Raw genomic sequence first — 27,989 nt, 5'->3', positions numbered from 1 at the left:
TAACTTGATTTGGTTTAACTTGGTTTGGCTTAACTTGGTTTGGTTTAACTTGGTTATAGAAAGGGAGATTTTTTCTAAACAGAATTCTGTTATTTTTCTTTCTTTGTAACCGACGGCAAAGGTTATAAAAGGAGTAGGTAGTGCCCCCTAAAACCTAATTTCCACAATTATCTTCTCTCCCTTGTTTAGGGTCGACGCCCCTCCTTGGTGGTCGGCGCCCCATATCTCCACCTAGGGCCGACCACATCTCTTCCTTATGGCCGGCGCCCCTCCTCCTCCACAACAAGGGTCGGCGCCCCTCCTTCTCTACAACTAGGGTCGGTGCCCCCCACCTATTCCTTGGTGGGCGGCGGCTTGAAGAAGAGGAAGAAGAGGAAGAAGTGGAGAAGAGGAAGAAGAGGAAGAAGTGGAGAAGACGAAGAAGAGGAGAAGGAAGAAGAGTAGAAAGGTGCCACATCCTAGAGCCTCCTTTTGTAGCTGGTGGTTTAGAAATCGAGAAGAGAAGGAGGGTAGTTTTGTCTTGGTAGATCGTCATCCACACGACGTCCAAGAAGAGGAGAGGAATACGACAGAAGATCAAGAGGTCTTTAGCTACAAAGAAAAAGTACAACTAGTTCTTTAATTCCGCTGCGTAATTAGTTCGATTTTCTTTGTATCGATTTTGAATACCAACACAAGAGGCCAGCGATCTTGTACTTTAATCAAGGTGTGCTTTGATCATTCAAAAACTTGCTTGATTAAACACATGTTTGATCGAACATGCGGGTTGCTCGGAAAAATTCTGTCTTGTACAATTTTTTTGTACAGGGAAATTTAAACAGAACGAAATTCCAACGCCTTCAAGTGGTATCAGAGCGAATTTTTGGCCTCTGTGTGATTGGTTTTCCATTAAATTATGCACTGCTCATACATAAGTTTAAGCCGGATAATAGTAGGATGTGCAAGAAAGATTAACTCTGTGGTTGCAGACGTCCTAAGTCCAACTATTATGGCTTTGTATGATTGTGTGTGATTTAAGCCCTCGGGTATATCGAGGTTGTTGTATGTGCATGATTATAATAATTAAATACGATCGGTTGCCGTATTATTATTATTTTTTACATTCTATTCGATCTAGATTACATGTAAATTCCTTTGTGGAATATAGGATCGATAAATGTAAATTTTATTTCTTTTTATTGCGGCTTGTATCCTTGCTATGCGTGGTGCTATTTTAAGGATCGGAGGTATGACGGAGAAAGAAACAAGATAGACGCGACGACTTGATCCATTGGCGGCATACGCGATGGCTTAATCCATTGGCGGCATATTGGAGGGTAGTGTTGGATAAGGTCATAATAGTTAGAAATTTTATTTTTATATTTATTGCCTTTATATGCTATTTTATGTGCTGTGATGTGTGTGCATGTTAAAATTCCTCAATTTAAATAACTAAGTAAGAGAGGGATTATTTAAATAAATTTCACGGTCTCCATTACTGGTTTGTAAGTGATGCATTCAAACTTGCGTGTTGGCTTTGAGTGCCTTCCTCCATATCGGATGAGTTTGTTTGCGGATCACTAGATCAAACTTCCTCTATGGATGATTATAGAAAATTTTTTAGGTATGTGTGATTTTCTCCATCTGAAGGGACACAATCCTAATTAATAGACTAAGTATCAAGTAATGGTATATATTTAGGCGCATTTAATAGTATCCTCCCCATCGGAGTCACTGCTATTATTTATGTGACCGAAGATGAACCAACTATTAATTTTATTTATCATAAAATTAGGTTGACAAGATAATAAAATTAATGGGTAAAACCTCCTCTTACAAATGTTTGAATTAGTATATGTCCACACTATCGTGGCATACGAAATTCATGGTGTATTGAGGTGTTGGTGAATTTAAATTATATTGTTTGAGGAATCAATATTATTTTGAATTCTAAAGTTTTGACCAAATATTTTATTTTGTGTTTCTTAGGATTTCAAAATGGCTTTCAATTCTCTTGCTGTTATTTTAAAAGAAAACAAACTTACTGGTCCAAATTATATTAATTGGAAATGAAACTTGGACATTGTCTTAACTGCTGAAGAATATAAGTTCGTACTTCTTGAGGTCTGTCCTAGCGTGTCTGATAAAGATTCTAGTAATGAGGAGATAGAGAGACATAGGAAATGGGTCAAAGCATATGAGATGGTGTGGTGTTACATTTTGGATTCTATGTCACATGTGCTGCAACATCAGCATCAGGTCATACCCACTGCCTATGACATGATGCTCAATCTCAAAGAACTTTTCGGAAACCAAAATCGAACTGCTAGGCAGGAGGCCATGAGAAACTTAATGACGACCACCATAACTGAGGGGACACCCGTAAGGGATCATATCCTCAAGATGATGGCTCATTTAAATGAGATGGAAGTCCTTGGAGCTGAAATCGATGAGGAAACCCAGGTCGATATCATTCTCCAAACGCTGCCCAAAAGTTTTGAGCAGTTCCACCTGAATTACAACATGAACAAAAGGGTTTAATTTATTCATTGGCGGAACTTCTTACAGAACTCTAAGCGACAGAAGGGCTATTTCTTCAAAGTTCTCAAGTTCACATTGCTGAAAACATTTCTGCCTCTAAGCCGAAAGGCGGAAAGAAGAAGAAGAAACAAGTTGGTATGGCAAAGAAAATGATTCGACCTCAAGGGACTGGGCCGCAGGCAGGTGTGAAGAAGACGAAAGGCAAATGCTTCACATGCAAGCAGTCCGGACATTAGAAGGTGGACTGTCCTCGCAAAAAGGAGAACAATAAAGGTATATCTTATTCATTAGTTGTTGAAACATGTTTAGCGGTCTTATCTACTGGTACCTGGTGTATAGATACAGGAGCCACTGATCATGTCTGCAATTCATTACAGGGGTTCCAGGTAATCCAACGACTACATGATGGGGAGATCACCGTCTACATGGGCAATGCTACGAGAGTGGCGGATGTTATAGTGGGAGATATTTATTTATCTTTTGATAAGAATAAAACTTTGATTTTGAAGAATTGTCTTTACATACCATGGTTTAGAAAAAATTTGGTTTCAGTTTCTAAATTATTTATGAATAGATATTCTGTTTCTTTTGATGACAAAGTAGTTGTCAAGAAAAATAGGGTGGTTATCTGTTTTGGTACGTTGGTTGACAATTTGTATACTCTTAATCCAATAACTCCCACGATGCAATAAATGGAAATGAATAACACATCTTCTAATTCTAATAAGAGAAAGCAACCTTCGGAGATGAACCAAAAATATCTTTGGCATCTAAGCTGGATCATATTAACTTGAGTAGGATTCAAAGGTTAATAGCTGACGAACCTTTGGGTTCATTGGTAGTGGAAAACTTTCTGACCTGTGAGTCTTGCTTAGAAGGAAAAATGACCAAGAGGCCTTTTAAGGCAAAGGGGTATAGAGCCAAAAAAGTGTTGGAATTAGTCCATTCTGATTTGTGTGGGCCTATGACTATCCAGGAAATAGGTGATTTTGAATATTTTGTCTCTTTTATAGACAACTATTCGAGATATAGGTATATTTACTTGATGCGCCGCAAGTCTAAGTGCTTTGATAAGTTCAAAGAGTACAAGATTGATGTGGAGAAATGTCATGGTAAAAGTATCAAGACACTACGGTCTGATCGTGGTGGAGAGTACCTCTTAGGAGAGTCTAGGAGTTACTTATCAGAGGCTGGGATTCAATCCCAATTGTCTGCACCTGGTACGCCCCAACAGAATGATGTGGCGAAATGAAGGAATAAGACTCTTATGGAAATAGTTAGATCAATGATGAGTTATTTAGAATTACCAAATTTGTTTTGGGGTTATGCTCTGAAAACGACAGCGTACATTCTGAACTTGATACCTTCTAAGTCATTATCCTCTACTCCCACAGAATTATAGAATGAGTGTAAGCCTAGTTTGAAACACATTTGGCTTTAGGGTAGTCCAGCACATGTGCTGAAGGGAGACACTGATAAGTTGGAATCACGTACAGAAGTTCGCTTGTTCGTGGGATATCCTAGAGGAACGAAAGGTGATTTGTTTTATAGTCCTAAAGATTAGAAGATCATTGTTAGCACCAATACCCAATTTTTAGAAGAGGACTGTGTAATGAACCACAAGCCCATGAGTAAAATTGTTCTTGAGAAAATAAGAAAGGACACTTCTACTTTAGTACCAATGATACAAGATGAGATACCACATGTAACTGCAACACGTGTCACAAATGATGCACAATTACAGGTAGTGTCTCGTCGTAGTGGGAGGATTGTTAGGCAACCTGATAGATTCATGTTTTTGGGAGAGTCTTCGGACTTGATCCCTAGTGAACATGAAGCTGATCCCTAGACATATGATGAAGTATTCCAAGATAAAGATGTAGCATCTTGGCAAAGTGTAATGAACTCTGAAATAGAATCTATGCATTCTCAGGTCTGGGAGCTTGTAGAACTACCAAATGGTGTAAAAGCCATTGGATGTAAATGGGTCTACAAAAGAAAAAGAGGAACAGACGGGAAGGTGTAAACCTTTAAAGCGAGGCTTGTTCCGAAGGGATATACTCAGAAAGAGGGAATCAATTATGAGGAAACCTTTTTTGCCAGTAGTCGTGCTTAAGTCTATCTAGATTCTTTTATCTATTACTACTCATATGGATTATGAGGTTTGGCAAATGAATGTCAAGACAACTTTCCTTAACGGAAGTCTTGAAGAAAACATCTATATGAAGCAACTAGAGGGATTCATTACGAAAGACAAAGAGTATATTGTATGTAAGCTCAATCGGTCCATTTATGGACTGAAGCAAGCTTCAAGATCTTGGAACATCCGGTTTGATGAAGTGATCCAGTTTTATAGATTCATTCAGTGTCCGGATGAGTTTTGTGTATACAAGAAAAGTGACGGAAACGTGGTGGTATTTCTTATACTATACGTAGATGACATTTTGCTCATTGGCAACAATATCAAAGTGTTGTCAAACGTAAGGGTATGGATGTCCAAGCAGTTTGATATGAAGGACTTGGGAGAATGTAGACATATTCTTGGGATCAAAGTAATAAGGGATTGCAAGAAACGGATGTTGTGTTTATCCCAAACTTCATACATCGATACTATCCTAACTCATTTTAGCATGCAAAACTCCAAGAAAGGTTTTCTACCTTTTCGACATGGAGTACCTTTATCTAAAAATATGTGTCCTAAGACATCAAAGGACTTATGCTTCGGCTGTAGGAAGCCTAATGTATGTGATGCTATATATAAGACCGGATATTTGTTTTACCGTGGGCATGGTTAGCAGATATCAAAGTTACCCAAGACCGGGACATTGGACTGCCGTAAAGCATATATTAAAGTACTTGAAAAGGATTAGAGATTATATGCTGGTTTAGCAGATGATTTGCTCCTTGTGGGTTACACGGATTCTGACTTCCAATCAGATAGGGATAGTAGTAAATCAACCTCGGGGTATGTGTTTACTTTGGGAGGTGGAGTCATAGCATGTAGGAGTGTTAAGAAGAAATGTGTTTCAGACTTCACCATGGAAGCCGAATATGTGGCAGCCTCTAAGGCAGCCAAAGAAGTTGTATGGCTCAGAAACTTCTTGATGGATTTAGATGTGATTCCTGGTTTGCCGAAAGTTATCACAATTTATTGTGACAACAGTGGTGCAGTAACAAACTCGAAGGAACCACGAGCCCATAAGGCAAGTAAACACATTGAGTGCAAGTACCACCTATTACGAGACATCGTAAAACAAGGAGAGGTTGTTATCGCCAAGATTACATCAGTAGATAACCTGACAGATCCTTTCACTAAGGTCCTTCCGGTGAGAGCTTTTGATAGGCATGTTGAGGGGATGAGAATCAGATGTATGACAACATTTATGACAACATAGTCTTTTAGTATATAAGTGGGAGATTATTGGGATGTATACTATAAGCCTAACTTTTTTTGTGAACATCTGTTTTGAAATATTTTGAAATGAGAATCACTTTGGTCAAATGTTTGCATTTTATATTTATATATATGTCAATGCAGTTGTCCATTTAATTTATATTGTAGATAACATGATGTGTGGTGCCACACAGAAGATCATGTTATCGGTTCTTTATAAATTATAAATAGTAGCTCACAACCAAGATGAATTGGGACAAACCATTGGAATGATTGTAGTGTAATTTGGTATTAGTCTGTCTTGACTATGAAATTACACTAGTACACTATGTGTGTATTGAGCATGACCGTTTAAGGTTGTTCGATTTGTACTAACTACGTAAAAGAAGAGAACCTCTGTTATTATGGATGTGCGTCCTCTTAAACCCTATATAATAACAAGCATGTATACTTAGTATTTATTTCTTTAACTTATCAATGGGTGAGATTTATTCGTTAAATCAATAGGCTCAATGAGTTAGGAGATAGTATTATTTATATGGTGTGTTATTGATTATAGAAGGAATCTATGTCCTAATTATTTAGGCTGATGATGTTCCCTTGAGGAGCTCATAAGGATTATCATGTAAATCCTGCAGGTGGACTTAGTCCGACATGATAATAAAGTTGAGTGGTACTACTCTTGGAATCAGATGTTAATTAATTGAGTTGTCAGTGACTCATTTAATTAACGAACATACGATATCTTAAACATAGGGAGATTAGCACACTCATGATAAGAAGGAGCTCATATTGTAATATGGGATTGATGTGATAGTTCAATAATAATCCTTTAGTGGTATGAGTTATTATTGATGGACTTGGGTTGGGTGTTCGGGTCGAACACAGGAAGCCCAAGCCCATCAGGAGGCCTAAACCAATTCCTCCTCTAGGTCCCTATTGTAGCCTCTATATAAAGCCTCGCATCCACCCATCCATAACTTGGTTTGGTTTAACTTGGTTTGGCTTAACTTGGTTTGGTTTTACTTGGTTTGGCTTAACTTGGTTTGGTTTAACTTAGTTATAGAAAGGGAGATTTTTTTCTAAACTGAATTCTGTTATTTTTCTTTCTTTGTAACCGACGGCAAAGGTTATAAAAGGAGTAGGTGGTGCCCCCTAAAACCTAATTTCCATAATTCTCTTCTCTCCCTTGTCTAGGGTTGGCACCCCTCCTTGGTGGTCGGTGCCCCCACATCTCCACCTAGGGCTAACCACATCTCTTCCTTGTGGTCGGCGCCCCTCCTCCTCCACAACAAGGGCCAGCGCCCCTCCTCCTCTATAACTAGGGCCGGCGCCCCCCTCCTATTCCTTGGTGGTCGGCGGCTTGAAGAAGAGGAAGAATAGGAAGAAGTGGAGAAGAGGAAGAAGAGGAGAAGGAAGAAGAGCAGATAGGTACCCCACCCTAGAGCCTCCTTTTGTGGCCGGCGGTTTGGAAATCGAGAAGAGAAGGAGGATGATTTTGTCTTGATAGATCATCGCTCACACGACGTTCAAGAAGAGGAGAGGAATACGACAGAAGATCAAGAGGTCTTTAGCTACAAAGAAAAGGTACAACTAGTTCTTTAATTCCGCTGCGTAATTAGTTCGGTTTTCTTTGTATCGATTTTGAATATCAACACAAGAGGTCAGCGATCTTGTACTTCGATCAAGGTGTGCTTTGATCATTCAAGAACTTGATTGATTAAACACATGTTAAATTGAACATGCGGGTTGCTAGGAAAAGTTCTGTTCTTGTACAATTTTTTTTATACAGGGAAATTTAAACAGAACGGAATTTCAGCGCCTTCAGTACTAACGTATTTTGCAGGAAGTGAATTGGAGTGTTTGCCTCAAGTAACCTGGAGAAGATCCTCTTGCAGCAAGGCGTGAGGGCACCCTCATGAAGCTTGAGGGCGCCCTGGATGCTGAACAGAGGGCGCCCTCATGGAGTTTGAGGGTGCCCTGGACATTGGCACGAGGGCGGATAGATTGTGATCGGGTCGGAGCTCTTCCATGCTGTGGATAAGGGTGCCCTCCATGCTATTGAGGGTGCCCTCCATAGGCCATAAAAGACAGTCTCGAGCAGCAGTAAGGAACAACAACAAAAATGTGGTCCATCTTCCGTGCACTGCTCAAAGAACCACCCAATAAAGCTATAGCAAGACACCGACAACCTGAAACCTCGAATTTCCTAATCTTAAAGTTGTTGGTATATTTTCTTACTGCACTTAATTGATGTACTCTAAAATTATACTCTTGTGAACTTATAGTAATTTCCCAAAGTAAACGCTCAACAAGCGTGAGCTTTGGAGTAGGAGTCGCCCCAAGCTCCGAACCAAGTAAAAAAATCCTTGGTGTTTGCGTTTGCATTGTTTACTTTTCCGCTGCGTTTACTCGAAAGTTTTCTAAAATTAAAGTGAAAGTCACGAGTGTTATTCACCCCCCCTAGCGCTTTCGATCCAACAATTGGTATCAGAGTGGGGTCGCTTCGAATTGGTGCAACCACCATTCAAGCAATATTTTCGTGGTAATTTTCTGATGTTTTAGAGTCGATCAGAATCGGTATAATTACCACCTTCTGATCCATTTTTAAGCAATCGAAGTTTTTGCTCGAAGCTGGTGCAACACCACTCGAGTTCGTGTTTTATTTTTCTTTATCTCACACTACTAATCCAAGACTAAGTCTTGGAACAAGTTTTTATTTTTTCTTGTGTGCGAGATCTCCCTTTGCTATAATGGCCCATCAAGAAGGCTACATCACAGTCCACCCTCCGCTCTTCACCGGTGAGGACTTCACCTACTGGAAGGGCCGAATGGAGTCATACCTCTAAACTCAGTTCGAGATGTGGATGATCATCGAGACTGGGATCACACTTCCACTCGATGACTCGAGAAACCTGATAGCATACGAGAACTGGGACGCAAGCATAAATAAGAAGGTCGACACCAACGCGAAAGCCACCTGCACCCTCCAATGTGGACTGACAAAGGAGGAGCTGAACCAAGTAGGCCCATTCTCAAGCGCAAAAGAGGTATGGGGAAAACTGATCGAGCTGCACGAGTGCACATCTGACACAAAGGTAAGTAAGCGTGACCTACTCTTTAATAAATTATATAACATCAAAATGTAGAAAGGAGAGACAACAAGCTAGCTTCATGCGAGAATTCAAGACCTCCTGAACGGACTCCACGCGATCGGACAGAAAGTGGAGAACAACGACATCATAAGGTACGCACTTAATGCCTTTCCGAGGAACACCTTGTGGGCATCCATGGTTGATGCTTACAAAATTTCTAAGGATTTGTCTTTAATTAAACTAGATGAGTTATTTTCCAAATTCGAATTACATGAACAGACTAATGCACGTCCGATCGAGAAAGGTGTTGCATTGTTTGCAGCTACAAGCAAGACAAAGGAGGTAAGAAAGAAGCTTCAGATCAAACTCGAGTCCAAAGAAGAATCAGACTCAGATAACGACAACGATGAAATAGAAGCCGAACTCGTCAACCTAGTATACAAGATCTACAGAAAGAAGAAGGGGTTCACAAAGAAGGATATCAAGAAGAGGTTCACTCCAAAAAGGTACAAACAAGTCCAAAGGTAAAGTTCAAAGTAACTTACTACGGGTGCAATCAAAAGGGACACGTCAAGGCCAATTGTTCGAACCTAAAAGAAGCAAAGAAGCAGAGGAAGAAGAAAGCACTACAAGCCACATGGAATGACTCTTCTTCAGAAGATTCCGACGAAGAGCTTGAGAAGACGAGCTTCCTTGCATTGACGACCCAAGAACACATCGACGAATTGGAGACCGAGAGAGAATTGGAAGCTGAGTCCGAGCGAAGCCACGGATCCGTATCCATTTTCGAAGGGCCTAGACCCACTGTAAGTTCTTGTCAAATAAATAAATTATATAGTTTAGTTAATTATTTATTGTGTAAGTTAGCTAAATCGAATGTCCGGGTCAAGTCACTTCAAAAGGAAGTAACATTCCTTAAAGAAGTGACTAACCCTAACTCCTTGACTGATCTTAATCAGACTGGACCTCAACTCAAGTCCAAAAGCTTGAGGAAGAGAATTCTAGCCTGAAAAATCAAGTTAAGGAACTAAAGGACATGTTGGAACGGTTCACTCTGGGTTCCAAGAATCTTGATCTGATTCTTGGAAAATAGTGAGATGTTTACAACATATCCGAACTTGGATTTAAAACTAAGCGCAAATACAAGTCTTATTTATCTCTTGTTAACAAAAAAAAATAGCAAATTCGTCCAAGCATGGGTCCCCAAGTCGAACTTGGTTAAACAAGTTGGACTTGGACAATATTGGGTCCCTAAGGATCAAATCCATTACCTTGATAGACCATATCGAGGCTATGATCTAGGGGGAGCCAATAGGAAGACCATTTTTGGAATTGTTTGATGATTGCTTTTATTGCTTTTATTATACATACTTAGATTAGACTAAATAAGAACCTAGGTGTGATTTACACTTGACTAGTTAGACCTAGGAGTTACTATAAGAAAATTAAATATCTAATTTCATTGAAAGGATTTGTCTGGAAATGGTGGATGATTCCATAACCAAGAAGGCCTAGTGTCTCGTCACAGCCTGAAAGCTAATCATTGAAATAATTATGTAATTGACTAACTGTAAAACTTGAGTCTAACACAAATGTAAATCAATCCTTAGATGATAATTTAAATTAAAGATTAAGTAAACAATCTCACAAATCTACTAAGGCTCCTTGATTGAAAATCTAGAAAAGAGTGAGATAGACCTAGGCTTAAAGTAGTTCCAAATTAATTCAATTAAATTAACTTAATTAATTTAAAAAAAATCAAAATGTTTAAATCATAATTAAATTAGATTTTTTATTAAATTTTAAAAATCATAATTAATTTCAAAAAGTTAATTATTATTAAGTTTCAAATCTTAATTAATTTCAAAAGGCTAATTAATTTCAAAAGTAAATTATAATTATTTTTAAAAAATCAAAATTTAAAATCATTATTTATAAAATTATAGTTTTTAAATCATAATAAAATTTTAAATTATTATATATTGTTCAAATCTTAATGATAATTAATTTTCAAATCATATTTAGTTTTTCAAAATATCAATGATAGCTAATAGGTAAGATTATCATTTCAAACTTAATTAATATATTTTTAAAATCTTCAAAAAATTTAAATGTTTACTCATATTTTAAATTCAAACGCATTAGAAATTCAAACTTAGATTTTAAATCTCAATATTCCTAAAATTGAAATAAAGTTAACTCTGTCTCACACACATTCATAAGTTAAACATGCTTGATAACCTAGAATGGGTGAGATAGAAAATTAAAAAAATAAATAATAACTTTTATGTTTACATGCTTGGACTCTTGGATCCTAAAAATTTATTTTGGCATTAATTAAGGGGCCGTGCAAAGAAATTTAAAACATTAATTTTTATCTTTATTTTCTTAAAACATTACTTTTCAAAGTTAAACTTTTTTAAAAAGTTCAAAATATTTCTAAAAAGGAAGTTCAATTTTTTGTGAAAAATAAATTATTTTTGAAACTAAGTACTTGATAAAATATTTTAAGTTTTTAAAAAAATCATTTACTTAGCTAAGTATTTTTTTAAGAAAATATTTTTTAAAAAGCTGAAGTTTTTATTACAATATACCTAAAAGTAAAGTATTTTTTCAAAATCCTTTTAAGTAGAGTGCTTTTAACTAAACCTTTTTTAAAACCTTTATAAAACTAAGTATTAAAACTAAATTCTTATCAATTTCTTTTGAAAGCTAAGTACTTGACAAAGCTAAAATTTAGCTAATTTATTTTTGAAAAAATCTAAGTATTTTTAAAACACTTCTAAAATTAATTAAATGTGTTTCAAAGCACTTATTTTCAAAGCTAAAAAGCTAAGTATTCTCAAAATATTTATAATTTAGCTAAAGTGTTTTTCAAAATAGTCATTTTCAAAACTAAATTTAGCTAAGTATTTTTCAAAGTAATTATTTTCAAAACTAAGCTTAGCTAAGTTTGTTTTGGTGCTACCCTTCAGGGGGAGCCTAAAAGTTAAACGGAGTATATTTTTATATATTAAACAAACTTTCTCTCTACTTAATATTATTTTTATTTATGTCAAAGGGGGAGAGAAAAGTCAAAGTTAAGAATTCAAACGAATTTAAACATAATCTTTGTGAAAGGGGGAGCATAATGGGTTTTTTTTCCAAATTATAGTGTGTATACTCCTTTATTTGTTGTTATGTTTTACTTAACTTTAAACCGTATTGTCATAATCAAAAAGGGGAAGATTGTTGGTGCGGAAAGCATCTGACAGTCGAACATGTGTTTTGATTATATCAAAGGGTCCAAAGTTAAGTTGTTTTGTTATCTAACAAGTTAAATGAGATTGCAAGAAAGTCCTAAGTGTACTTAGGCAAAAGTCCTAGCTGCGGTTAGCCAAGTGGAAAACCCTAGGAAGTGGTAACCTTGGGTCCTAGGGGGTGGTAACCCTAGGTGAGGAAAAGTTCTAGCTGCGGTTAGGCAAAGGAAACCCTCTAGGGGGCGGTAACCCTAGGTCCTAGAGGGTGGTAACCCTAGGCGGGAAATCTTGGCGGGTCGAGTGCTTCGGGCAAAAGTCCTAAAGTCGAGAACTCTAGGTAAAAAGTCCTGGTGTCACGAATCAAGTGAAAGATTGGGCAGGTCGTGGAGCGGACGTCCAGCGGAAAGTCCTGGAGCTTCGGGCGCTGAGCAAAAGTCTAGTTGGTCTGGAGGATCAACTGACAACAGGTAAACTCTCCTGAGTGGAGTAGATGAGGACGCATTCCCCGATGAGAGCACAGTAGGTGTTGGTTCAACCTAGGATTTTCGATCGGGAATCCGAAGTCACGGACAGTCCGATGACTGTCAAATTATATGTCTTAACTCTATTTTGCAGGGTATGTTGTACTAACATATTTTGCAAGAAGTGAATTGGAGCATTTGCCTCAAGTAACCTGGAGAAGACCCTCTCGCAGCAAAGCACGAGGGCACCCTCATGGAGCTTGAGGGCACCTTGGATGCTAAGCAGAGGGTGCCCTCATGGAGCTTGAGAGCGCCCTGGACACTATCTCGAGGTCACCCTCATAGAGGTTGAGGGCACCCTCAGACGGATAGACTGAGACTGGGTTGGAGCTCATCCACGCTGCAGATTCGATGCAGATGAGAGCACCCTCCATAGGCTATAAAAGGCAGTCTCGAGCAGCAGCAAGGAACAACAATGAAAACGTGATCCATCTTCCATGCATTGCTCAAAGAACCACCCGATAAAGCTGTAGCAAGACACCGACAACCTGAAGCCTCAAATTTCCTAATCTTAAAGTTGTTGGTATATTTTCTTACTGCACTTAATTGTTGTACTCTAAAATTGTACTCTTGTGAACTTATAGTGATTGCCCAAAGTAAACGCTCAACGAGCATGAGCGTTGGAGTATGAGTCACCCCAGGCTCTGAACCAAGTATAAAATCCTTGGTATTTGCGTTTGCATTGTTTTCTTTTCCGCTACGTTTACTTGAAAGTTTTTTGAAACGAAAGTGAAAGCCACGAGCGCTATTCACCCTCCCCCCCCCCTCCCCCCCATCTAGTGCTTTCGATCCAACAGAATGTATATGCAATGTGTAGATCCAAAATTTGGTTCATTAACATTGATAGGTTGTTGATGATGGATGAACTTTAAGTTGGATATGTTGGATCGAGACGCGCTAGAGGGGGGGTGAATAGCGCTCATGGCTATTTCGTTTTTCGATTATCGGAATCGTATCGAGTAAGTCGTTCGAGTATAAGCGCAGTGGAAAGAAATAGAAACAAGTACAAACAAAGACACGAAAGATTTACTTCGTTCAGAGCCTGTGGCGACTCCTACTCGAAGGCCAACGATCCTTGATCGCTTTCCGTGGGCAACAACTATAAGTATGAAAAAGAGTTACAGCTTTGAAGTACAAGTAAATAAAAAACTAATGGTACCGACGACAAGAATAGAATCTTGGAGCTTCGGGTCGTCGGAGACTTGCAGCAGCACTTCCGGATGTCTTTTAGAGCAGCACATTGGAGACAGAAGACTTGGAAATTCATGTTTTGAGCTGCTGGTCAAGACCTCTTATAAAGGTTGTTCAAGGCGCCTTCTACTGTTCACCAAGGCGCCTTGAATGAGCCGAGTCAGCCGCGGAGATAAGGGGCGAACTGGTCGAACCTTATCACAGATTCAAGGCACCTTCCACTGTTCACCAGGGCGCCTTCCACTGTTCATCAAGGCGCCTTGAGCAGTTTCTCGCAACCAACTCCAGCCTTGCACCCGAGGCGCCTCCAAGCTTCATGAAGGCACCTCGGACACTGTTCATCCGAGGCTTTAGGTTGCTCCTTTGCACTTTCAAGATACGTTAGTCCCAAACACTACCCTGCAACACAAAGTTAGCACAATAAATATGATAAATGAAGTATAGACAGTCTCCGGACTGTCCGAGTCTGACTTCGGGTTTCCGACCGAAAACCCTAGGTCGACCCGATGCCTACTGTTCCCTCTACGGGGAACGCGTCCTCACCTACTCCCCTCAGGAGAGATTACCTGATGCCAGTTCGATCCTCCAGATCGACTGGACTTTTGCTCGGTACTCGAAGCTCCCGGACTTTTTGCTGGACTTCCGCTTCCCGGCTGATCCAGTCTTTCACCTGCTTCGCGATACCAGGACTTTCCACCTAGGGTTACCACCCCCTAGGACTTTTGCCTGAAGCCATCGACCTGCCAAGACTTTCCGCATAGGGTTACCACCCCCTATGACCTAGGGTTACCACCCCCTAGGGTTTTCCCTTTGCCTAACCGCAACTAGGACTTTCCTGAAATCCTCAAGCAAACTTGTTAGATTACAAAACACCTTAACTTTGAATCCTTTGCCATTATCAAAACACGAGTTTGATCGTCGGATGCTTTCCGCACCAACAATCTCCCCCTTTTGATTATGGTAACTCAAATTCAAAGTTAAGTAAACAAACGAATAGATGAATACTTTTAACATAGGCAAATTTGCTAAGAATAGATGAACACATTTAACAAAGCAAATTTGCTAAAGTAAACCCTACAAATTTAAAGTTTAGCACCAACTATCTGCTCCCCCTTAACTGTTGCTCCCCCTTTTTTATTATTTTAAATTTAAATTTTATTGTTATTCTCCCCCTTTGCCATATATCAAAAAAATAAGTAAAAATAGTCTTTTGATTTAACAAGATTTTGAAAAATATTTAACAGTTTAGCTAAGTGAGAAAATATTTAACATTTTAAATGATGTTAGCTTTTTGGAAACTTAGAAAAAGTTTCTAGAAAGTGGATCTTTTTGATAGTTTAAAAAGCTAGTAAAACAATAATCTTTATTTAGAAATCTTTGAAGTAGCTTTGTAATCTTTGCTCTACTTAAGAAAACAAGAATTTATAAAGTTAGATTTCAAAGTAAGCTTAGTTTTAAAATTTTGAAAGTAAAACTAAGTTCTTTGCAAGTATTGGATTTGAAGGCTATGGCTTAAAAAAAAACTTAGCTTAATTTTAAACAAAACTTATTAAATTTTAGGGCTAGGAAGGAGCAGAGTAGCTAAAAATTTGGTTTAGGTTATTCATTCAAAGTCAGTTGGTCCTTAAGTCCAAGCATGAATCATATTCAATAGATTAACTTACTAGGTATCAGAGCCCTAAAGATCAAACATGCTTAACTAGAAAATTGAGTATCCTTTACCAACTGTCTAACCTTTAGCTACTTGTTGATTGCCTATAGGGCAACAACTTTCAGATGGTTAGTCAAGTTAAGTCAATTTGGTCCAGTTAGATTTGACTAGAGCTGGAAGACTTGACTTGATTAATGTATATTGCGTGTTTAACGCCCAGACTCATATTGATGCACAGATATAAGCATTCTTGAGTCCAGGCTGTACCCTATGCATCTCACACCATTCTAAGTCTTTCAAACACAATCAAGGTATACCTAGGTGTTTGTGAGATGCTCTTGATTAATTCTAGGGGAACATGATTTCTAGGGGGGAAGCTTAGGCTAAGTCCAATTTTTGAAAAATCTTAATAAAGTGGAATTTTGAAAATTATTTTTCCTAGATTTTGAAAAAACAACAAAATGAGACACCTACTCTACCCAACACATTCCTATTTGCCTTCTAAGTGCACTGAACTCAAGTTCAGGTAAGGGTTTTGTAAAGATGTCAGCTAGGTTTGATTTGGACTCAACATGGTTGAGTGCAATTTCACCTTTAGCTACGTGATCCCTTACAAAGTGGTGTTTTACCTCTATGTGTTTATTCCTAGAATGGTGAATAGGATTTTTGGTCAGATTAATTGAGCTGATATTATCAATAAAGATTTTTGTATTTTTATATTCTAGTTAATAGTCTTTTAACGTATGCATCATCCACAACAGTTGAGATGCACATTCTCCTAGAGCTATGTATTCAGCTTCTGTAGTGGATAGAGCAACACAATGTTGCTTTCTGCTTGACCAGCTTACTAGGCACTGACCTAGAATCTGGCAGCTATCACTTGTACTTTTTCTATCTAATTTGCACCCGGCATAGTCCGAATTAGAATAGCCATAAAGATCAAAGGTGCAAGTTCTTGGGTACCAAAGTCCTACATTTAGAGTTCCTTTAATATACCTAAGTATTCTTTTAACATATGTTAGGTGTGACTCTTTTGCACAGAATTGGTATCTTGCGCACATACCTACTGCAAACAATATGTCGGGTCGGCTTGCAGTTAGGTAAAGTAAGCTACCTATGACACTCCTATAGTATTTTGGATCTACTGGTTTTCCTTCAGGATCAGAGTCAATGTTAATGTTGGTTGCCATTGGAGTATTTATAATTTTTGAATTTTCCATGTAGAATTTTTTGATTAACTCCTTAGCATATTTAGTTTGATAAATGTAGATTCCATCTTTGGTTTGTTTTATTTGTAAACCTAAGAAAAAGTTAAGTTCCCCAACCATACTCATTTCGAATTCATTTTCCATTAATTTAACAAATTCTTTTAAAAACTTAGAGTTAGTTGAGCCAAAAATTATGTCGTCAACATAGATTTGGGCTATAAAGATGCCATTTTCTATAGTTTTTACAAATAAGGTCGGATCTATTTGTCCTTGGTTAAAGCCTTTGGATATTAAGTAATTAGATAATCTTTCATACCATGCCCTAGGGTCTTGTTTTAGTCCATATAACGCCTTTTTTAATTTGAATACATGGTTTGGGTAGTCTAAGTCTTCAAATCCTGGAGGTTGGCTTACGTAGACCTCTTCTTTGATAAACCCATTTAAAAAGGCTGACTTAACGTCGATTTGGTACAACTTAAACCCTTTATTTGCTGCATAGGCTAATAGCATCCTAATGGATTCAAGTCTAGCTACCGGAGCATAGGTTTCATCATAGTCTAAGCCTTGAACTTGACTAAATCCTTTGGCTACTAGTCTAGCTTTGTTTCTTATTATATCACCGTGATCGTCCAACTTGTTCCTAAAAACCCATTTGGTGTCTATTATTGATTTATCTATGGGTTTAGGTACAAGGTCCCAGACTTGGTTTCTCTCAAATTGTGCTAATTCTTCCTGCATTGCAATGATCCAGTCTGGGTCAGGTAGGGCTTCTTCTATAGTTTTAGGTTCAATTTTAGAAATAAGGGCAATTTGACTAAGGTTTCTATAGGATGATCTAGTTCTAACTCCTAGGTTTGGATCACCCAAAATTTAGTCAGGTGGGTGAGAGGTACTTATTCTATTTGGTCTCAGCTGTGGGTCAGAGACTGGTTCTTCTGACTCATTAAGGTTAGGTTGGATTTCATCATCTTCTATAGCTCTTGGGGTGATGTCAATAATTTCATTTATATTGGATAGGTTATTTTCTTCATCAAATATTACATTAGTTGTTTCTTCAACTTTCAAGGTATTTTGATTATATACTCTAAAGACCCTACTGGTAGAGGAGTATCCTAAAAATATTCCTTGGTTAGACTTGGGTGTAAATTTTCCTAAGTAATCTTTAGTATTTAAAATGTGAACTTTACACCCAAATACTTTTAGATAGTTTAGGTTAGGAATTTTATGGTAGTAAAGTTCATAAGGTGTTTTATTGTGAAGTTTGTTAATTAAAATTCTGTTTTGAATATAATTTACAGTATTTATTGCTTCAGCCCAAAATTGATGATTTAAATTATATTCGTTTAACATAGTCCTAGCGACTTCTTGTAGTGTTCTATTTTTACGTTCCACTAGGCCATTTTGTTGGGGGGTTATAGGACATGAAAATTCATGTTGGTATCCATTTATTTTACAAAATTGAGTAAACCTATGATTTTCAAATTCTCCCCCGTGATCACTTCTTATTCTTTTAATTTGAGTATCTTTTTCATTTTTTGTTAATTTGCAAAAATTACTAAATATTTCATAAGTTTCATCTTTTGTTTTTAGGAATTTTACCCATGTATACCTAGAGTAGTCATCAATTATTACTAAGCAATATTGATTCTTGCTTAGTGATTTGGCTCCATGTGAATCAAATAGGTCAAGGTGAAGGAGCTCAAGTACAGAGTTAGTTCTTTCTAGGTTGGTTGATTTGTGGGTTGACTTGGTTTGTTTTCCTTTTTGACACGCATCACACATTGAGTTTTCAATAACTTTTAATTTGGGCAAACCTCTAACTAGACCATTTTGACTCATTTTTGAAATGAGTCTAGTGTGCGTGTGACCCAGTCTTCTGTGGCACAGTTGGGTTTCCTCTTGTTGTGTCAAGAGACACTTTATCAAGGATATTGATAGGTTAATTGTGTAGATGTTATTCTTTCTAAGTCTCTCAAGTCTAATCTCAGGGTTTTCGATGTTTTTAACTAGACACCCAGATTTATCAAAATTGACTATATATCCACTGTCACACAATTGACTTATACTTAGTAAATTAAAATTAAAGTTCTCAACCAATAAAACATTTCTAATAATGAAATCGGAACTAAGTTCAATATTACCTTTTCCGATTACTTTAAGTTTACCGTCGTTGCCGAATGCAACTGATCCTAAATTCTTGTACTTGAGTTTAGTAAACTTTAACTTATCTCCAGTCATGTGTCTGGAGCAGCCACTATCCAACATTCATTGATCCAATTCCTACAAATGAAGTAGTTGAATTGGTTTAATGGATTTAAAGATAGCTAAATTAAAGTAGACTCCTTAGATTTTTTTATCTTACCTAATCTAAGTTAGCAAGAATTAATCTTATTGTTGTTTTAAATTAACGTTTTGAGAAGTGTTTTGGATTAAGTTTTAAAAGAGTTAAGTTAATTCAGTAAAGATTTTAGAGTTGATCAATTTTTGAAAAGTGTTAAAATAATTTTGAAATTGAGGTTTTAAAATAATTTTGAAATTGAGGTTTTAAAATAATAATTTTGAAATTGAGGTTTTAAAATAATAATTTTGAAATTGAGGTTTTAAAATAATTTTGAAATTGATTTTTAATATAATTTTGAAATTGAGGTTTTAAAATAATAATTTTGAAATTGAGGTTTTAAAATAATAATTTTGAAATTAAAGTTTTTGAAATAATTTTGAAATTTAAAATAATTTTGAAATTGAGTTTTAAAATAATTTTGAAAGTGAGTTTTAAAATAATTTTGAAATTGAGTTTTTGAAATAATTTTGAAATTTAAAATAATTTTGAAATTGAATTTTAAAATAATTTTGAAAGTGAGTTTTAAAATAGTTTTGAAATTGAGTTTTTGAAATAATTTTGAAATTTAAAATAATTTTGAAATTGAGTTTTAAAATAATTTTGAAAGTTTAAAATAATTTTAAAATTGAGGTTTTAAAATAATTTTGAAATTGAGGTTTAAAATAATTTTGAAATTGAGGTTTTAAAATAATTTTGAAATTTAAAATAATTTTAAAATTAATTTTGAGCTTGAGTTTTTAAAATAATTTTATTGTTTATTAACTTGATTTAAGTTTAAGTCAATTTTCATAGTTTAGTTTTTTAGTCATCTCACCCGATCTAAATTGTCAATCAGGGAACCCTATAATTGTTGTGAGATGAATTATTGTTGAAATTTAAGGGTCTGGTTTAACTTTGTGTTAGATTCAGGTTTAGTTTTGGGTTCAACAAGTAAGCGTTCTTTGGATAAACTTCTGGGCTATGGTGAGTCACAAGGAACTCATTAAAGTAACCATGCCTTCGAGGTTTCCCAAATAGTCCTACCCATTGAACTTAATACTAATCCTTGGTCTAACTAGTTAGGATCCATTTAAGGGTAGCTTCGGTCAGTTCCGCTTGGCCAAATGCACCAGGTCGAAGCCCAAGCTTCCCTAACGTACTATCATCCAAAAACTTCACCAGTACTGTGGGTCAAGTTAAACTTAGCCCGTTTTAATTTAACCTTAATTACCCTGCCGGGTAATCTACTCTTGTTTTACCCATTTCGGGTAGATTAGGTTCAGTTACCCTATCAGGTAGTTCAGTTGGGGGTGTCAGCTAGTCTGGATCCTCCATCTATCTTTGATTTTGATTTTTAAATTTTGAATTTTTAATTTTGAATTTCGAATTTTATAATTTTGAATTTTAATTTTTTAATTTCGAGTTTTAATTTATTTTCGAATTTGATTTTGATTTTTTTTTAATTTTGAACTTTTATTTATTTTCAAATTTTAATTTGATTTCGAATTTGATTTTATAATTTCAATTTTTTTTATTTATTTTTGAATTTTAATTTGATTTTGAATTTTATAATTTCAAATTTTTATTTATTTTTGAATTTTAATTTGATTTCGAATTTGATTTTGAATTTTATAATTTCGAATTTTTATTTATTTTTGAATTTTAATTTGATTTCGAATTTGATTTTGAATTTTAAAGTTTAAGTTTTTAAGATCGTTTTTCTTTTTGCTCCCCCTGGATCATAGCCTCGATATGGTCTATCGAGGTAGTGTATTTGATCCTTTGGAACCTAGTATTGGCCAAGTCCAACTTGATTGATCAACTTGGACTTGGGGACCCATGCTTGGACTGATTTACTACTTTGTTTGTTAATTAGGGATAAATAAGATTTATATTTCTTTTTACTCTTATATCCTAGCCCAGTTCTATTGTAGACGGCTCTTTGTGTCCCAAGAATTAGGTCCAGATTCTTGGAGCCCAAAGAAAACTGTTCTAAGGTATTTTTTAAATCCTTGAACTGATTTTTCAAACTCAAATTTTCTTCCTCAAGTTTTTGAACTTGAGTTGAATCTTCAGTCTGAACCTGATCAGGTAAGGATTTTGAGTTAGTTACTTCTTTAAGGACAGCTACTTCCTTTAAAAGTGACTTTATTTTAAGATTTAACTTAGCTAATTTGCGAAGTAAATAATTGACTAAATTATTAAGCCTCGAAATACTTACAGCGGAGTCTGGCCATTCGAAAACGGATGCGGATCCGTGGCTTTGTTCGGAGTCGGCCTTTGGCTCGCTCTCGCTCTCGGATTCGATGATTTGGTCCCGGGCCATCAGTGCGAGTAAACTCGTCTGATCGAGTTCGTCGTCGTCGTCCTCTGAAGAAGATTCGTCCCAGGTTGCCTTCAGGACCTTCTTTCTTCTTTACTTCTTGGCTTCCTTTTGGTTGGGGCAGTTGGCTTTGATGTGCCCCTTCTGGTTGCACCCGTAGCAAGTGACTTCAAACTTTACCTTCGAGTTCGGTTGGGCCTCCTTGGATTGAACTACCTTCTTCAGGTCTTTCTTGTTGAAGCCCTTCTTCTTCTTGTAGAGCTTCTTCACAAGATTCACTAGTTCGCTAGTCAGTTCATCTTCTGAATCTTCTGAGTCGGGTTCGTCTTCTAATTCCTGTTCAAATTTTCGTCGGGATCTTGGTTCGCATGTTCGACTAGTACCTGCAACCAAAGCGATACCCTTCTCGGTCGGCTGTGCATTAGTTTGTTCATGAAGTTCAAATTCACTAAATAATTCATCTAATTTTAAGGAAGACAAATCCTTGGAGACTTTGTAGGCATCTACCATCGATGCCCATAATGTACTCCTAGGAAACGAGTTAAGAGCATACCTTATAATGTCCCTATTTTCTACCTTCTGCCCGATTCCATGAAGAGAGTTCAGAATATCTTGAATTCGAGCGTGTAACGAGCTTGCCGTCTCGCCTTCCTGCATTTTTAAGTTGTATAGTTTATTAAGTAATAAATCACGCTTACTTACCTTGGTTTCCGAGGTGCCTTCGTGAAGTTCGATCAGTTTCTCCCACAGCTCCTTTGCGGAAGAGAACAGACCGACTCTGTTGAGCTCTTCCTTGGTAAGACCACACTGGATGGTGCAGGTGGCTTTGGCGTCGGCTTCCACCTTTTTGATAAAGGCTGGCTCCCAGTTCTCACAGGATGTAGGCTTGCCGTCTACATCAGTTGGTAGTTGCAGTCCTGTCTTGACTATCATCCAGGTGTCGAACTGGATCTTCAGATATATCTCCATTCATCCCTTCCAATATCCGAAGTCTTCTCCGGAAAATAGTGGGGGATGAACAGTGCTATATCCTTCTTGTTGGGCCATTTAGATCTAAATAAAACACAAACAAGAGGATCTATTCCAAGACTGAGTCTTGGATTAGTAGTGCGGGAAGAAGAAGAAAAAATAACGAGCTCAAGTGGTATTGACCAACTTTGAGCAACACCGATTTGAAAAGAATTAGAATTTTAGCTACTTAGCTAATTTCTAATTGACTCCGAAAGAAAAATAAACAAAATACCACGAAAAAAAACTGTTTTGAATGATGGTTGCACCAATTCAAAACAACCCCGCTCTGATACTAATTGTTGGATCGAGACGCGCTAGAGGGGGGTGAATAGCGTTCGTGGCTATTTCGTTTTTCGATTATCGGAATCGTATCGAGTAAGTCGTTCGAGTATAAGCGCAGCGGAAAGAAATAGAAACAAGTACAAACAAAGACACGAAAGATTTACTTCGTTCGGAGCCTGTGGCGACTCCTACTCGAAGGCCCGCGATCCTTGATCGCTTTCCGTGGGAAACAACTATAAGTACGAAAAAGAGTTACAGCTTTGAAGTACAAGTAAATAAAAAACTAATGGTACCGACGACAAGAACAGAATCTTGGAGCCTCGAGTCGTCGGAGACTTGCAGCAGCACTTCCGGATGTCTTTTAGAGCAGCACGTTGGAGACAGAAGACTTGGAAATTCATGTTTTGAGCTGCTGGTTGAGACCTCTTATAGAGGCTATTCAAGGCGCCTTCTACTATTCACCAAGGCGCCTTGAATGAGGCGAGTCAGCCGTGGAGATAAGGGGCGAACTGGTCGAACCTTATCACAGATTCAAGGCGCCTTCCACTGTTCACCAGGGCGCCTTCATTTGTTCAAGGCGCCTTCCACTGTTCATCAAGGCGCCTTGAGCAGCTTCTCGCAACCAGCTCTAGCCTTGCACCCGAGGCGCCTCCAAGCTCCATGAAGGCGCCTCAGACACTGTTCATCCGAGGCTTTAGGTTGCTCCTTTGCACCTGCAAGATATGTTAGTCCCAAATACTACCCTGCAACACAAAGTTAGCACAATAAATATGATAAATGAAGTATAGACAGTCTCCGGACTGTCCGAGTCTGACTTCGGGTTTCCGACCGGAAACCCTAGGTCGACCCGACGCTTACTGTTCCCTCTACGGGGAACGCGTCCTCACCTACTCCCCTCAGGAGAGATTACCTAATGCCAGTTCGATCCTCCAGATCGACAGGACTTTTGCTCGGCACTCGAAGCTCCCGGACTTTCTGCTGGACTTCCGCTTCCTGACTGATCCAGTCTTTCACCTGGTTCGCGACACCAGGACTTTCCACCTAGGGTTACCACCCCCTAGGACTTTTGCCTGAAGCCATCGACCTGTCAAGACTTTCCGCATAGGGTTACCACCCCCTATGACCTAGGGTTACCACCCCCTAGGGTTTTCCCTTTGCCTAACCGCAGCTAGGACTTTCCTGAAATCCTCAAACAGACTTGTTAGATTACAAAACACCTTAACTTTGAATCCTTTGTCATTATCAAAATACGAGTTCGATCGTCGGATGCTTCCCGCACCAACAGGATAGTCCCTATAGGATGAGCTTAGTATATAATGAAAGATACTTATGAATTAGGGTACTTTCAACAACCTCTTCTCTTCCTCATCAAGTGAGAACTAAAGATTGTCGCTGCCCACTCCTATAGAAGACCATTCCGCACTAGCATGAACTCCGGCGACAAGTAAGAAGGCACTAGCCTTTGTGATAGATTCAGGTCATCCATTTATGAGCTATTGTTTTGGCTTCCTATTGTGCTTTAGAGATTGATAATAGGTAGATCATGTTGTAGATGCATCCTTTAGTTCATGTATGATGTATTGCAACTCTTACAATTGATATCAGAGCTTAGACTTACCTTATTATCATTTTTAAGGTGTAAGGATTATTTTTCAATGTTTTGGCAGATATACATCACTTTTGCATTTGATTCCATATGGATAAGCAAAATTGATGTATATTCGTTGAATGTAGCATGGATAGATTAGAATTTAACTTATGAATCAAGTTTTTCACATTATTCATAAAGAATACGATTGCTGGCACGATTTTAGGGTTAAAAATCACGTTCATAAATTAGATTCATCTAATATCAATCAATTGGGAAGGTTTCCCAATCGATTGGGAGTCACAAATTAGTGAACAAAAGCTTCCCAAATCGATTGGTTAATCAATTGGTGTTTACTAATTGATTGGTGTAAAGTTGAATCGATTAGGATGCCCAGGTTTACAAATTAGAATCGACCAGCTGATTGATTAGTGTTTATCAATCGATCAACATAAGGAGTCAATCGATTGGGATTGTCTGATCACGACAAAAATACAACATAGGGTTTCCGAATCGATCGGCTGATCCATTAGTGTTCACCAGTCGATTAGTCAATCGATTTAATTTTGTAAGGAAGTCAATAAAGAGCTTCTGAATCGATCGACTAATCGATTGGGTTTCACCATGTTGGGTCATTTCGGGATCTAGAGGGGGTGAATAGCTTCTTGTGCTTGTTCGTTTGCTTCATAGATGTTGATTTGCAGCGGATAGAATCAAAGTCAAGCTCTCCAATGCTAACACGTAGATTTACTTGGTATCCACCTCAAGAAGAGATGATTAATCCAAAGATCTACACACCGAGCACACTCTCCACTAAAAAATAACTCCTCGGAACAACCGAAGGTGAAGAAACCTCATATAAGACTCTCAATACACACAAGAAGAAATACAAGAAAAATCTTACAAGATTTACAACAAAGATGCTCTCTTCTTGTTTGGAAATGTCTCTTGATACTTGGAAATACAGTAGCACATTACTCCAAAAATCTTCAAGAATTGGCAGTGAGAATTGGAGAAGAACTCGTGTATTTGCATTGTGGCATTTGAACCTTGCCATCGTCTTTATACTCCGTGATCTAGGGCTCTCAATCAATTGGGTCTACTCCCAATCGATTGCCATGTCAGATCTATACAATCTCAGCCATCCAAAGCCTACATCTTGTGCAACAGTTATATCCCAATCGATTGACCAATCAATTGGGGAGGATTTGATCAATCGACCGATCGATTCAGAGTGCCTCTATGCTCTCGCAGATAAACCCTGAATCGATTGATCGATCGATTTAGGTTGCTTCATAATCTCACAAGAAAACAAGCCCTAATCGATCAACCGATCAATTAGAGTATCCCAATCAATCGGCTGATAGAATGGGGAGCACACTGTGCTCTTCCGGCGAGTGGCCTCCAATCAATCAGTTGATCGATTGACATAGCCCAAATTAATTGGCTGATTGATTGGGTTGTCCTTTCTCGTGAATCTCTCCCAATCACGCGCGACGACGGCGCTCTCCATGTCTATCGGAGTAACATCGAACTTATTCCTCAAGAACTGCCTGTATCCTGCATTGTCAACAAATGCGTTGGCACTGCAACCATTCTCCACCCTCAGCACTTTCGCCCTCCTCCTCAGGCATGTGCTGTTGATGCACTGCGGCAGCTTCAAGCCCTGTCGAGAATAAGTATATATTTCCAAGTCAAGAATTAGCTTGCAAGATAACGAAGTTTTCCGGCCTCATAATCATCATCACTATCACCTCTAGATTCCTGGAGAGTGCGTAGTAGTTCTTGTTGACAGAAACCCAGAAGGCATGCTGTCTGACTTCTGGAATTCCATCCACCGGAAAAATCTCTTCAGGTTGGTACCAAACGCTGTTCAGTAAGTTTCCTTCTTTGATCGCATCATAATCTGAAAAATTGAGATACCCAATTCTTCTGGTATAGTCACCAGTGGCCTCCAGGGCCAGTTCATCATTTGGACCATCTCCATATCTCTGTCAAGGTTATGAAAACACCAAAGAAGCTTAATTCAATTCATGCACAAGGAACTTTCCTAGAAATCAGTAATTCTCATATATGATTGAATCATATGAAGTCAAATATATTTAACTAGTCTATCGTTTCACGTGAAGCCATTAATCACTTTATATGAATTTGTTTATTTCATGTCATTTTCAGTGACTAGTCTTCATGCTTGACTTTGTCGACTCAGAGTTTTCAGATTCAAGCAATTTTTATTGATTTCTTGTTCGATATATCTCACCTGCCAATTCCAAAGGCCTGTGTGAGCCCATCGACGAGGAATTGTTACATCTCCTATTTGGAGATCAGAGTTTGCATTCCCAGCAATTCCAAAATGCACAACTCCTTTCACATCGAAGAGAGTCAGAAGCAACTGGGTGCTTAAACCAGCATTAAGCTGCAATTAGATTAAAAGAATGTAATTATACTCACAGTTAATTAGTATTGTATAATTAACTCTTCATTATTTCATTATAATTGGAAATTATACCATGCTCAAGCCTGTCATCACCACAATAACCTTCTCTTTTCCCACTGTTCCAAATCGAAATCTCCTTCCTTCCATTCACATGAAACAAAAACAATCAATTAATTAGGCTTCTCTACTGTTGTTATCTGCTAAAACAAATATAAAAGGAGCAAACTTGAATCGACAATGTCAATTTAATACACAAACTCTATCAAAATTTGAAAAGGGAAACTTGAATATAATGGATCATCTTCAATCGTGTTCTTGGGGATGTAGCTGAATAAACAATTCAAAGAAGAATTACTGATTTAAGAGGAAAGCATGCACCTGCAAGATCCAAGAAAGGGAGACGTGGACTGTGGACAAAGTTGGAGGACTGGAGAAGAGGATTCAGCTCGAAGGAGTTTGGGACTACGAGCCCCAAGTATGGCCCTTCCTTGTTCACTCTTCTCACTGTTCTCCAAGCCTTCTTCGTTATACTCCCACCACTGGCTCTTTCACTCAATGAGCCCGCCATGGCTGCCAATACAAGCAGCACAAGGATCCTCCTCTTCTTCATCGATTCCATCCTCATCAACTCTCTTTCTTTCTGAGCCCGTGAGTAAGAGGAAGATGCAAGGCTTGAATTGGACGTTAAATACGACAAAGCAGAGAAAGTGGAGTAATTCTGACAATGTCCATCGTGTTTGAGAATAAGAAAAGTAGGGAAAAGTAGGCAAAGAAGAGAAAGAGGAGAAAATTCTAGCATTGTTGTTTGAGAATAAGAGAAGTAGAGAAAAATAAGTTTGCAAGTTTTCTACAAGTAGAGTAATGGCTGATTTGGCAGCTAAGCCGGATAAAGGTTGATTTCCAACTGGAGTATCTTTTTTTGTTCGTTGTTGTCAGAAATATAAGTTAAATGTTTTAGATTTTTTCCCTTTCTAAATATGAATATGAATGGGTACACATTTATTGTATTTAAAATATTACACTCCTCGTATCTAGAGTTTACGAAATTAAAGATTTAAAATATCTAAATGATCGGCCAAAGTTCATTATGTAGGACTAAGTCTAATTCAATAAATTTATAAAGATGAATTTAATCTCTATAAGATAGACTTACATTTGAATAATATGCATACATAATTAATTATCATTAAAATAATTAAATGATTAATT

The 27,989-nt window shown here is 37.6% G+C and overlaps 1 protein-coding gene across 1 annotated transcript in view; it reads right to left on the bottom strand.

The window, feature by feature from the left end:
* LOC121995711 (bark storage protein A-like) overlaps positions 1-27,461 on the bottom strand; it is a 33,217-nt gene extending 5,756 nt beyond the window's left edge. Inside the window, exons 1-5 of the mRNA XM_042549462.1 lie at positions 27,159-27,461; positions 26,853-26,920; positions 26,604-26,759; positions 26,098-26,334; positions 25,857-26,009 (exon numbers count right to left, since the gene is read on the bottom strand). Of these exons, the coding sequence (XP_042405396.1) occupies positions 25,857-26,009; positions 26,098-26,334; positions 26,604-26,759; positions 26,853-26,920; positions 27,159-27,405 (861 nt within the window). The 5' untranslated portion in view covers positions 27,406-27,461. The remainder of the gene's footprint in view (positions 1-25,856; positions 26,010-26,097; positions 26,335-26,603; positions 26,760-26,852; positions 26,921-27,158) is intronic.
* Between the last annotated feature and the right edge of the window lie 528 nt (positions 27,462-27,989).

Source organism: Zingiber officinale, chromosome 6A (assembly GCF_018446385.1).
Source record: "Zingiber officinale cultivar Zhangliang chromosome 6A, Zo_v1.1, whole genome shotgun sequence".
In the NCBI taxonomy this organism is placed as follows: Eukaryota; Viridiplantae; Streptophyta; class Magnoliopsida; order Zingiberales; family Zingiberaceae; genus Zingiber; species Zingiber officinale.
Note: the sequence above shows the minus strand (reverse complement) of the source record. Positions and strands in the feature narration are given on the sequence as shown.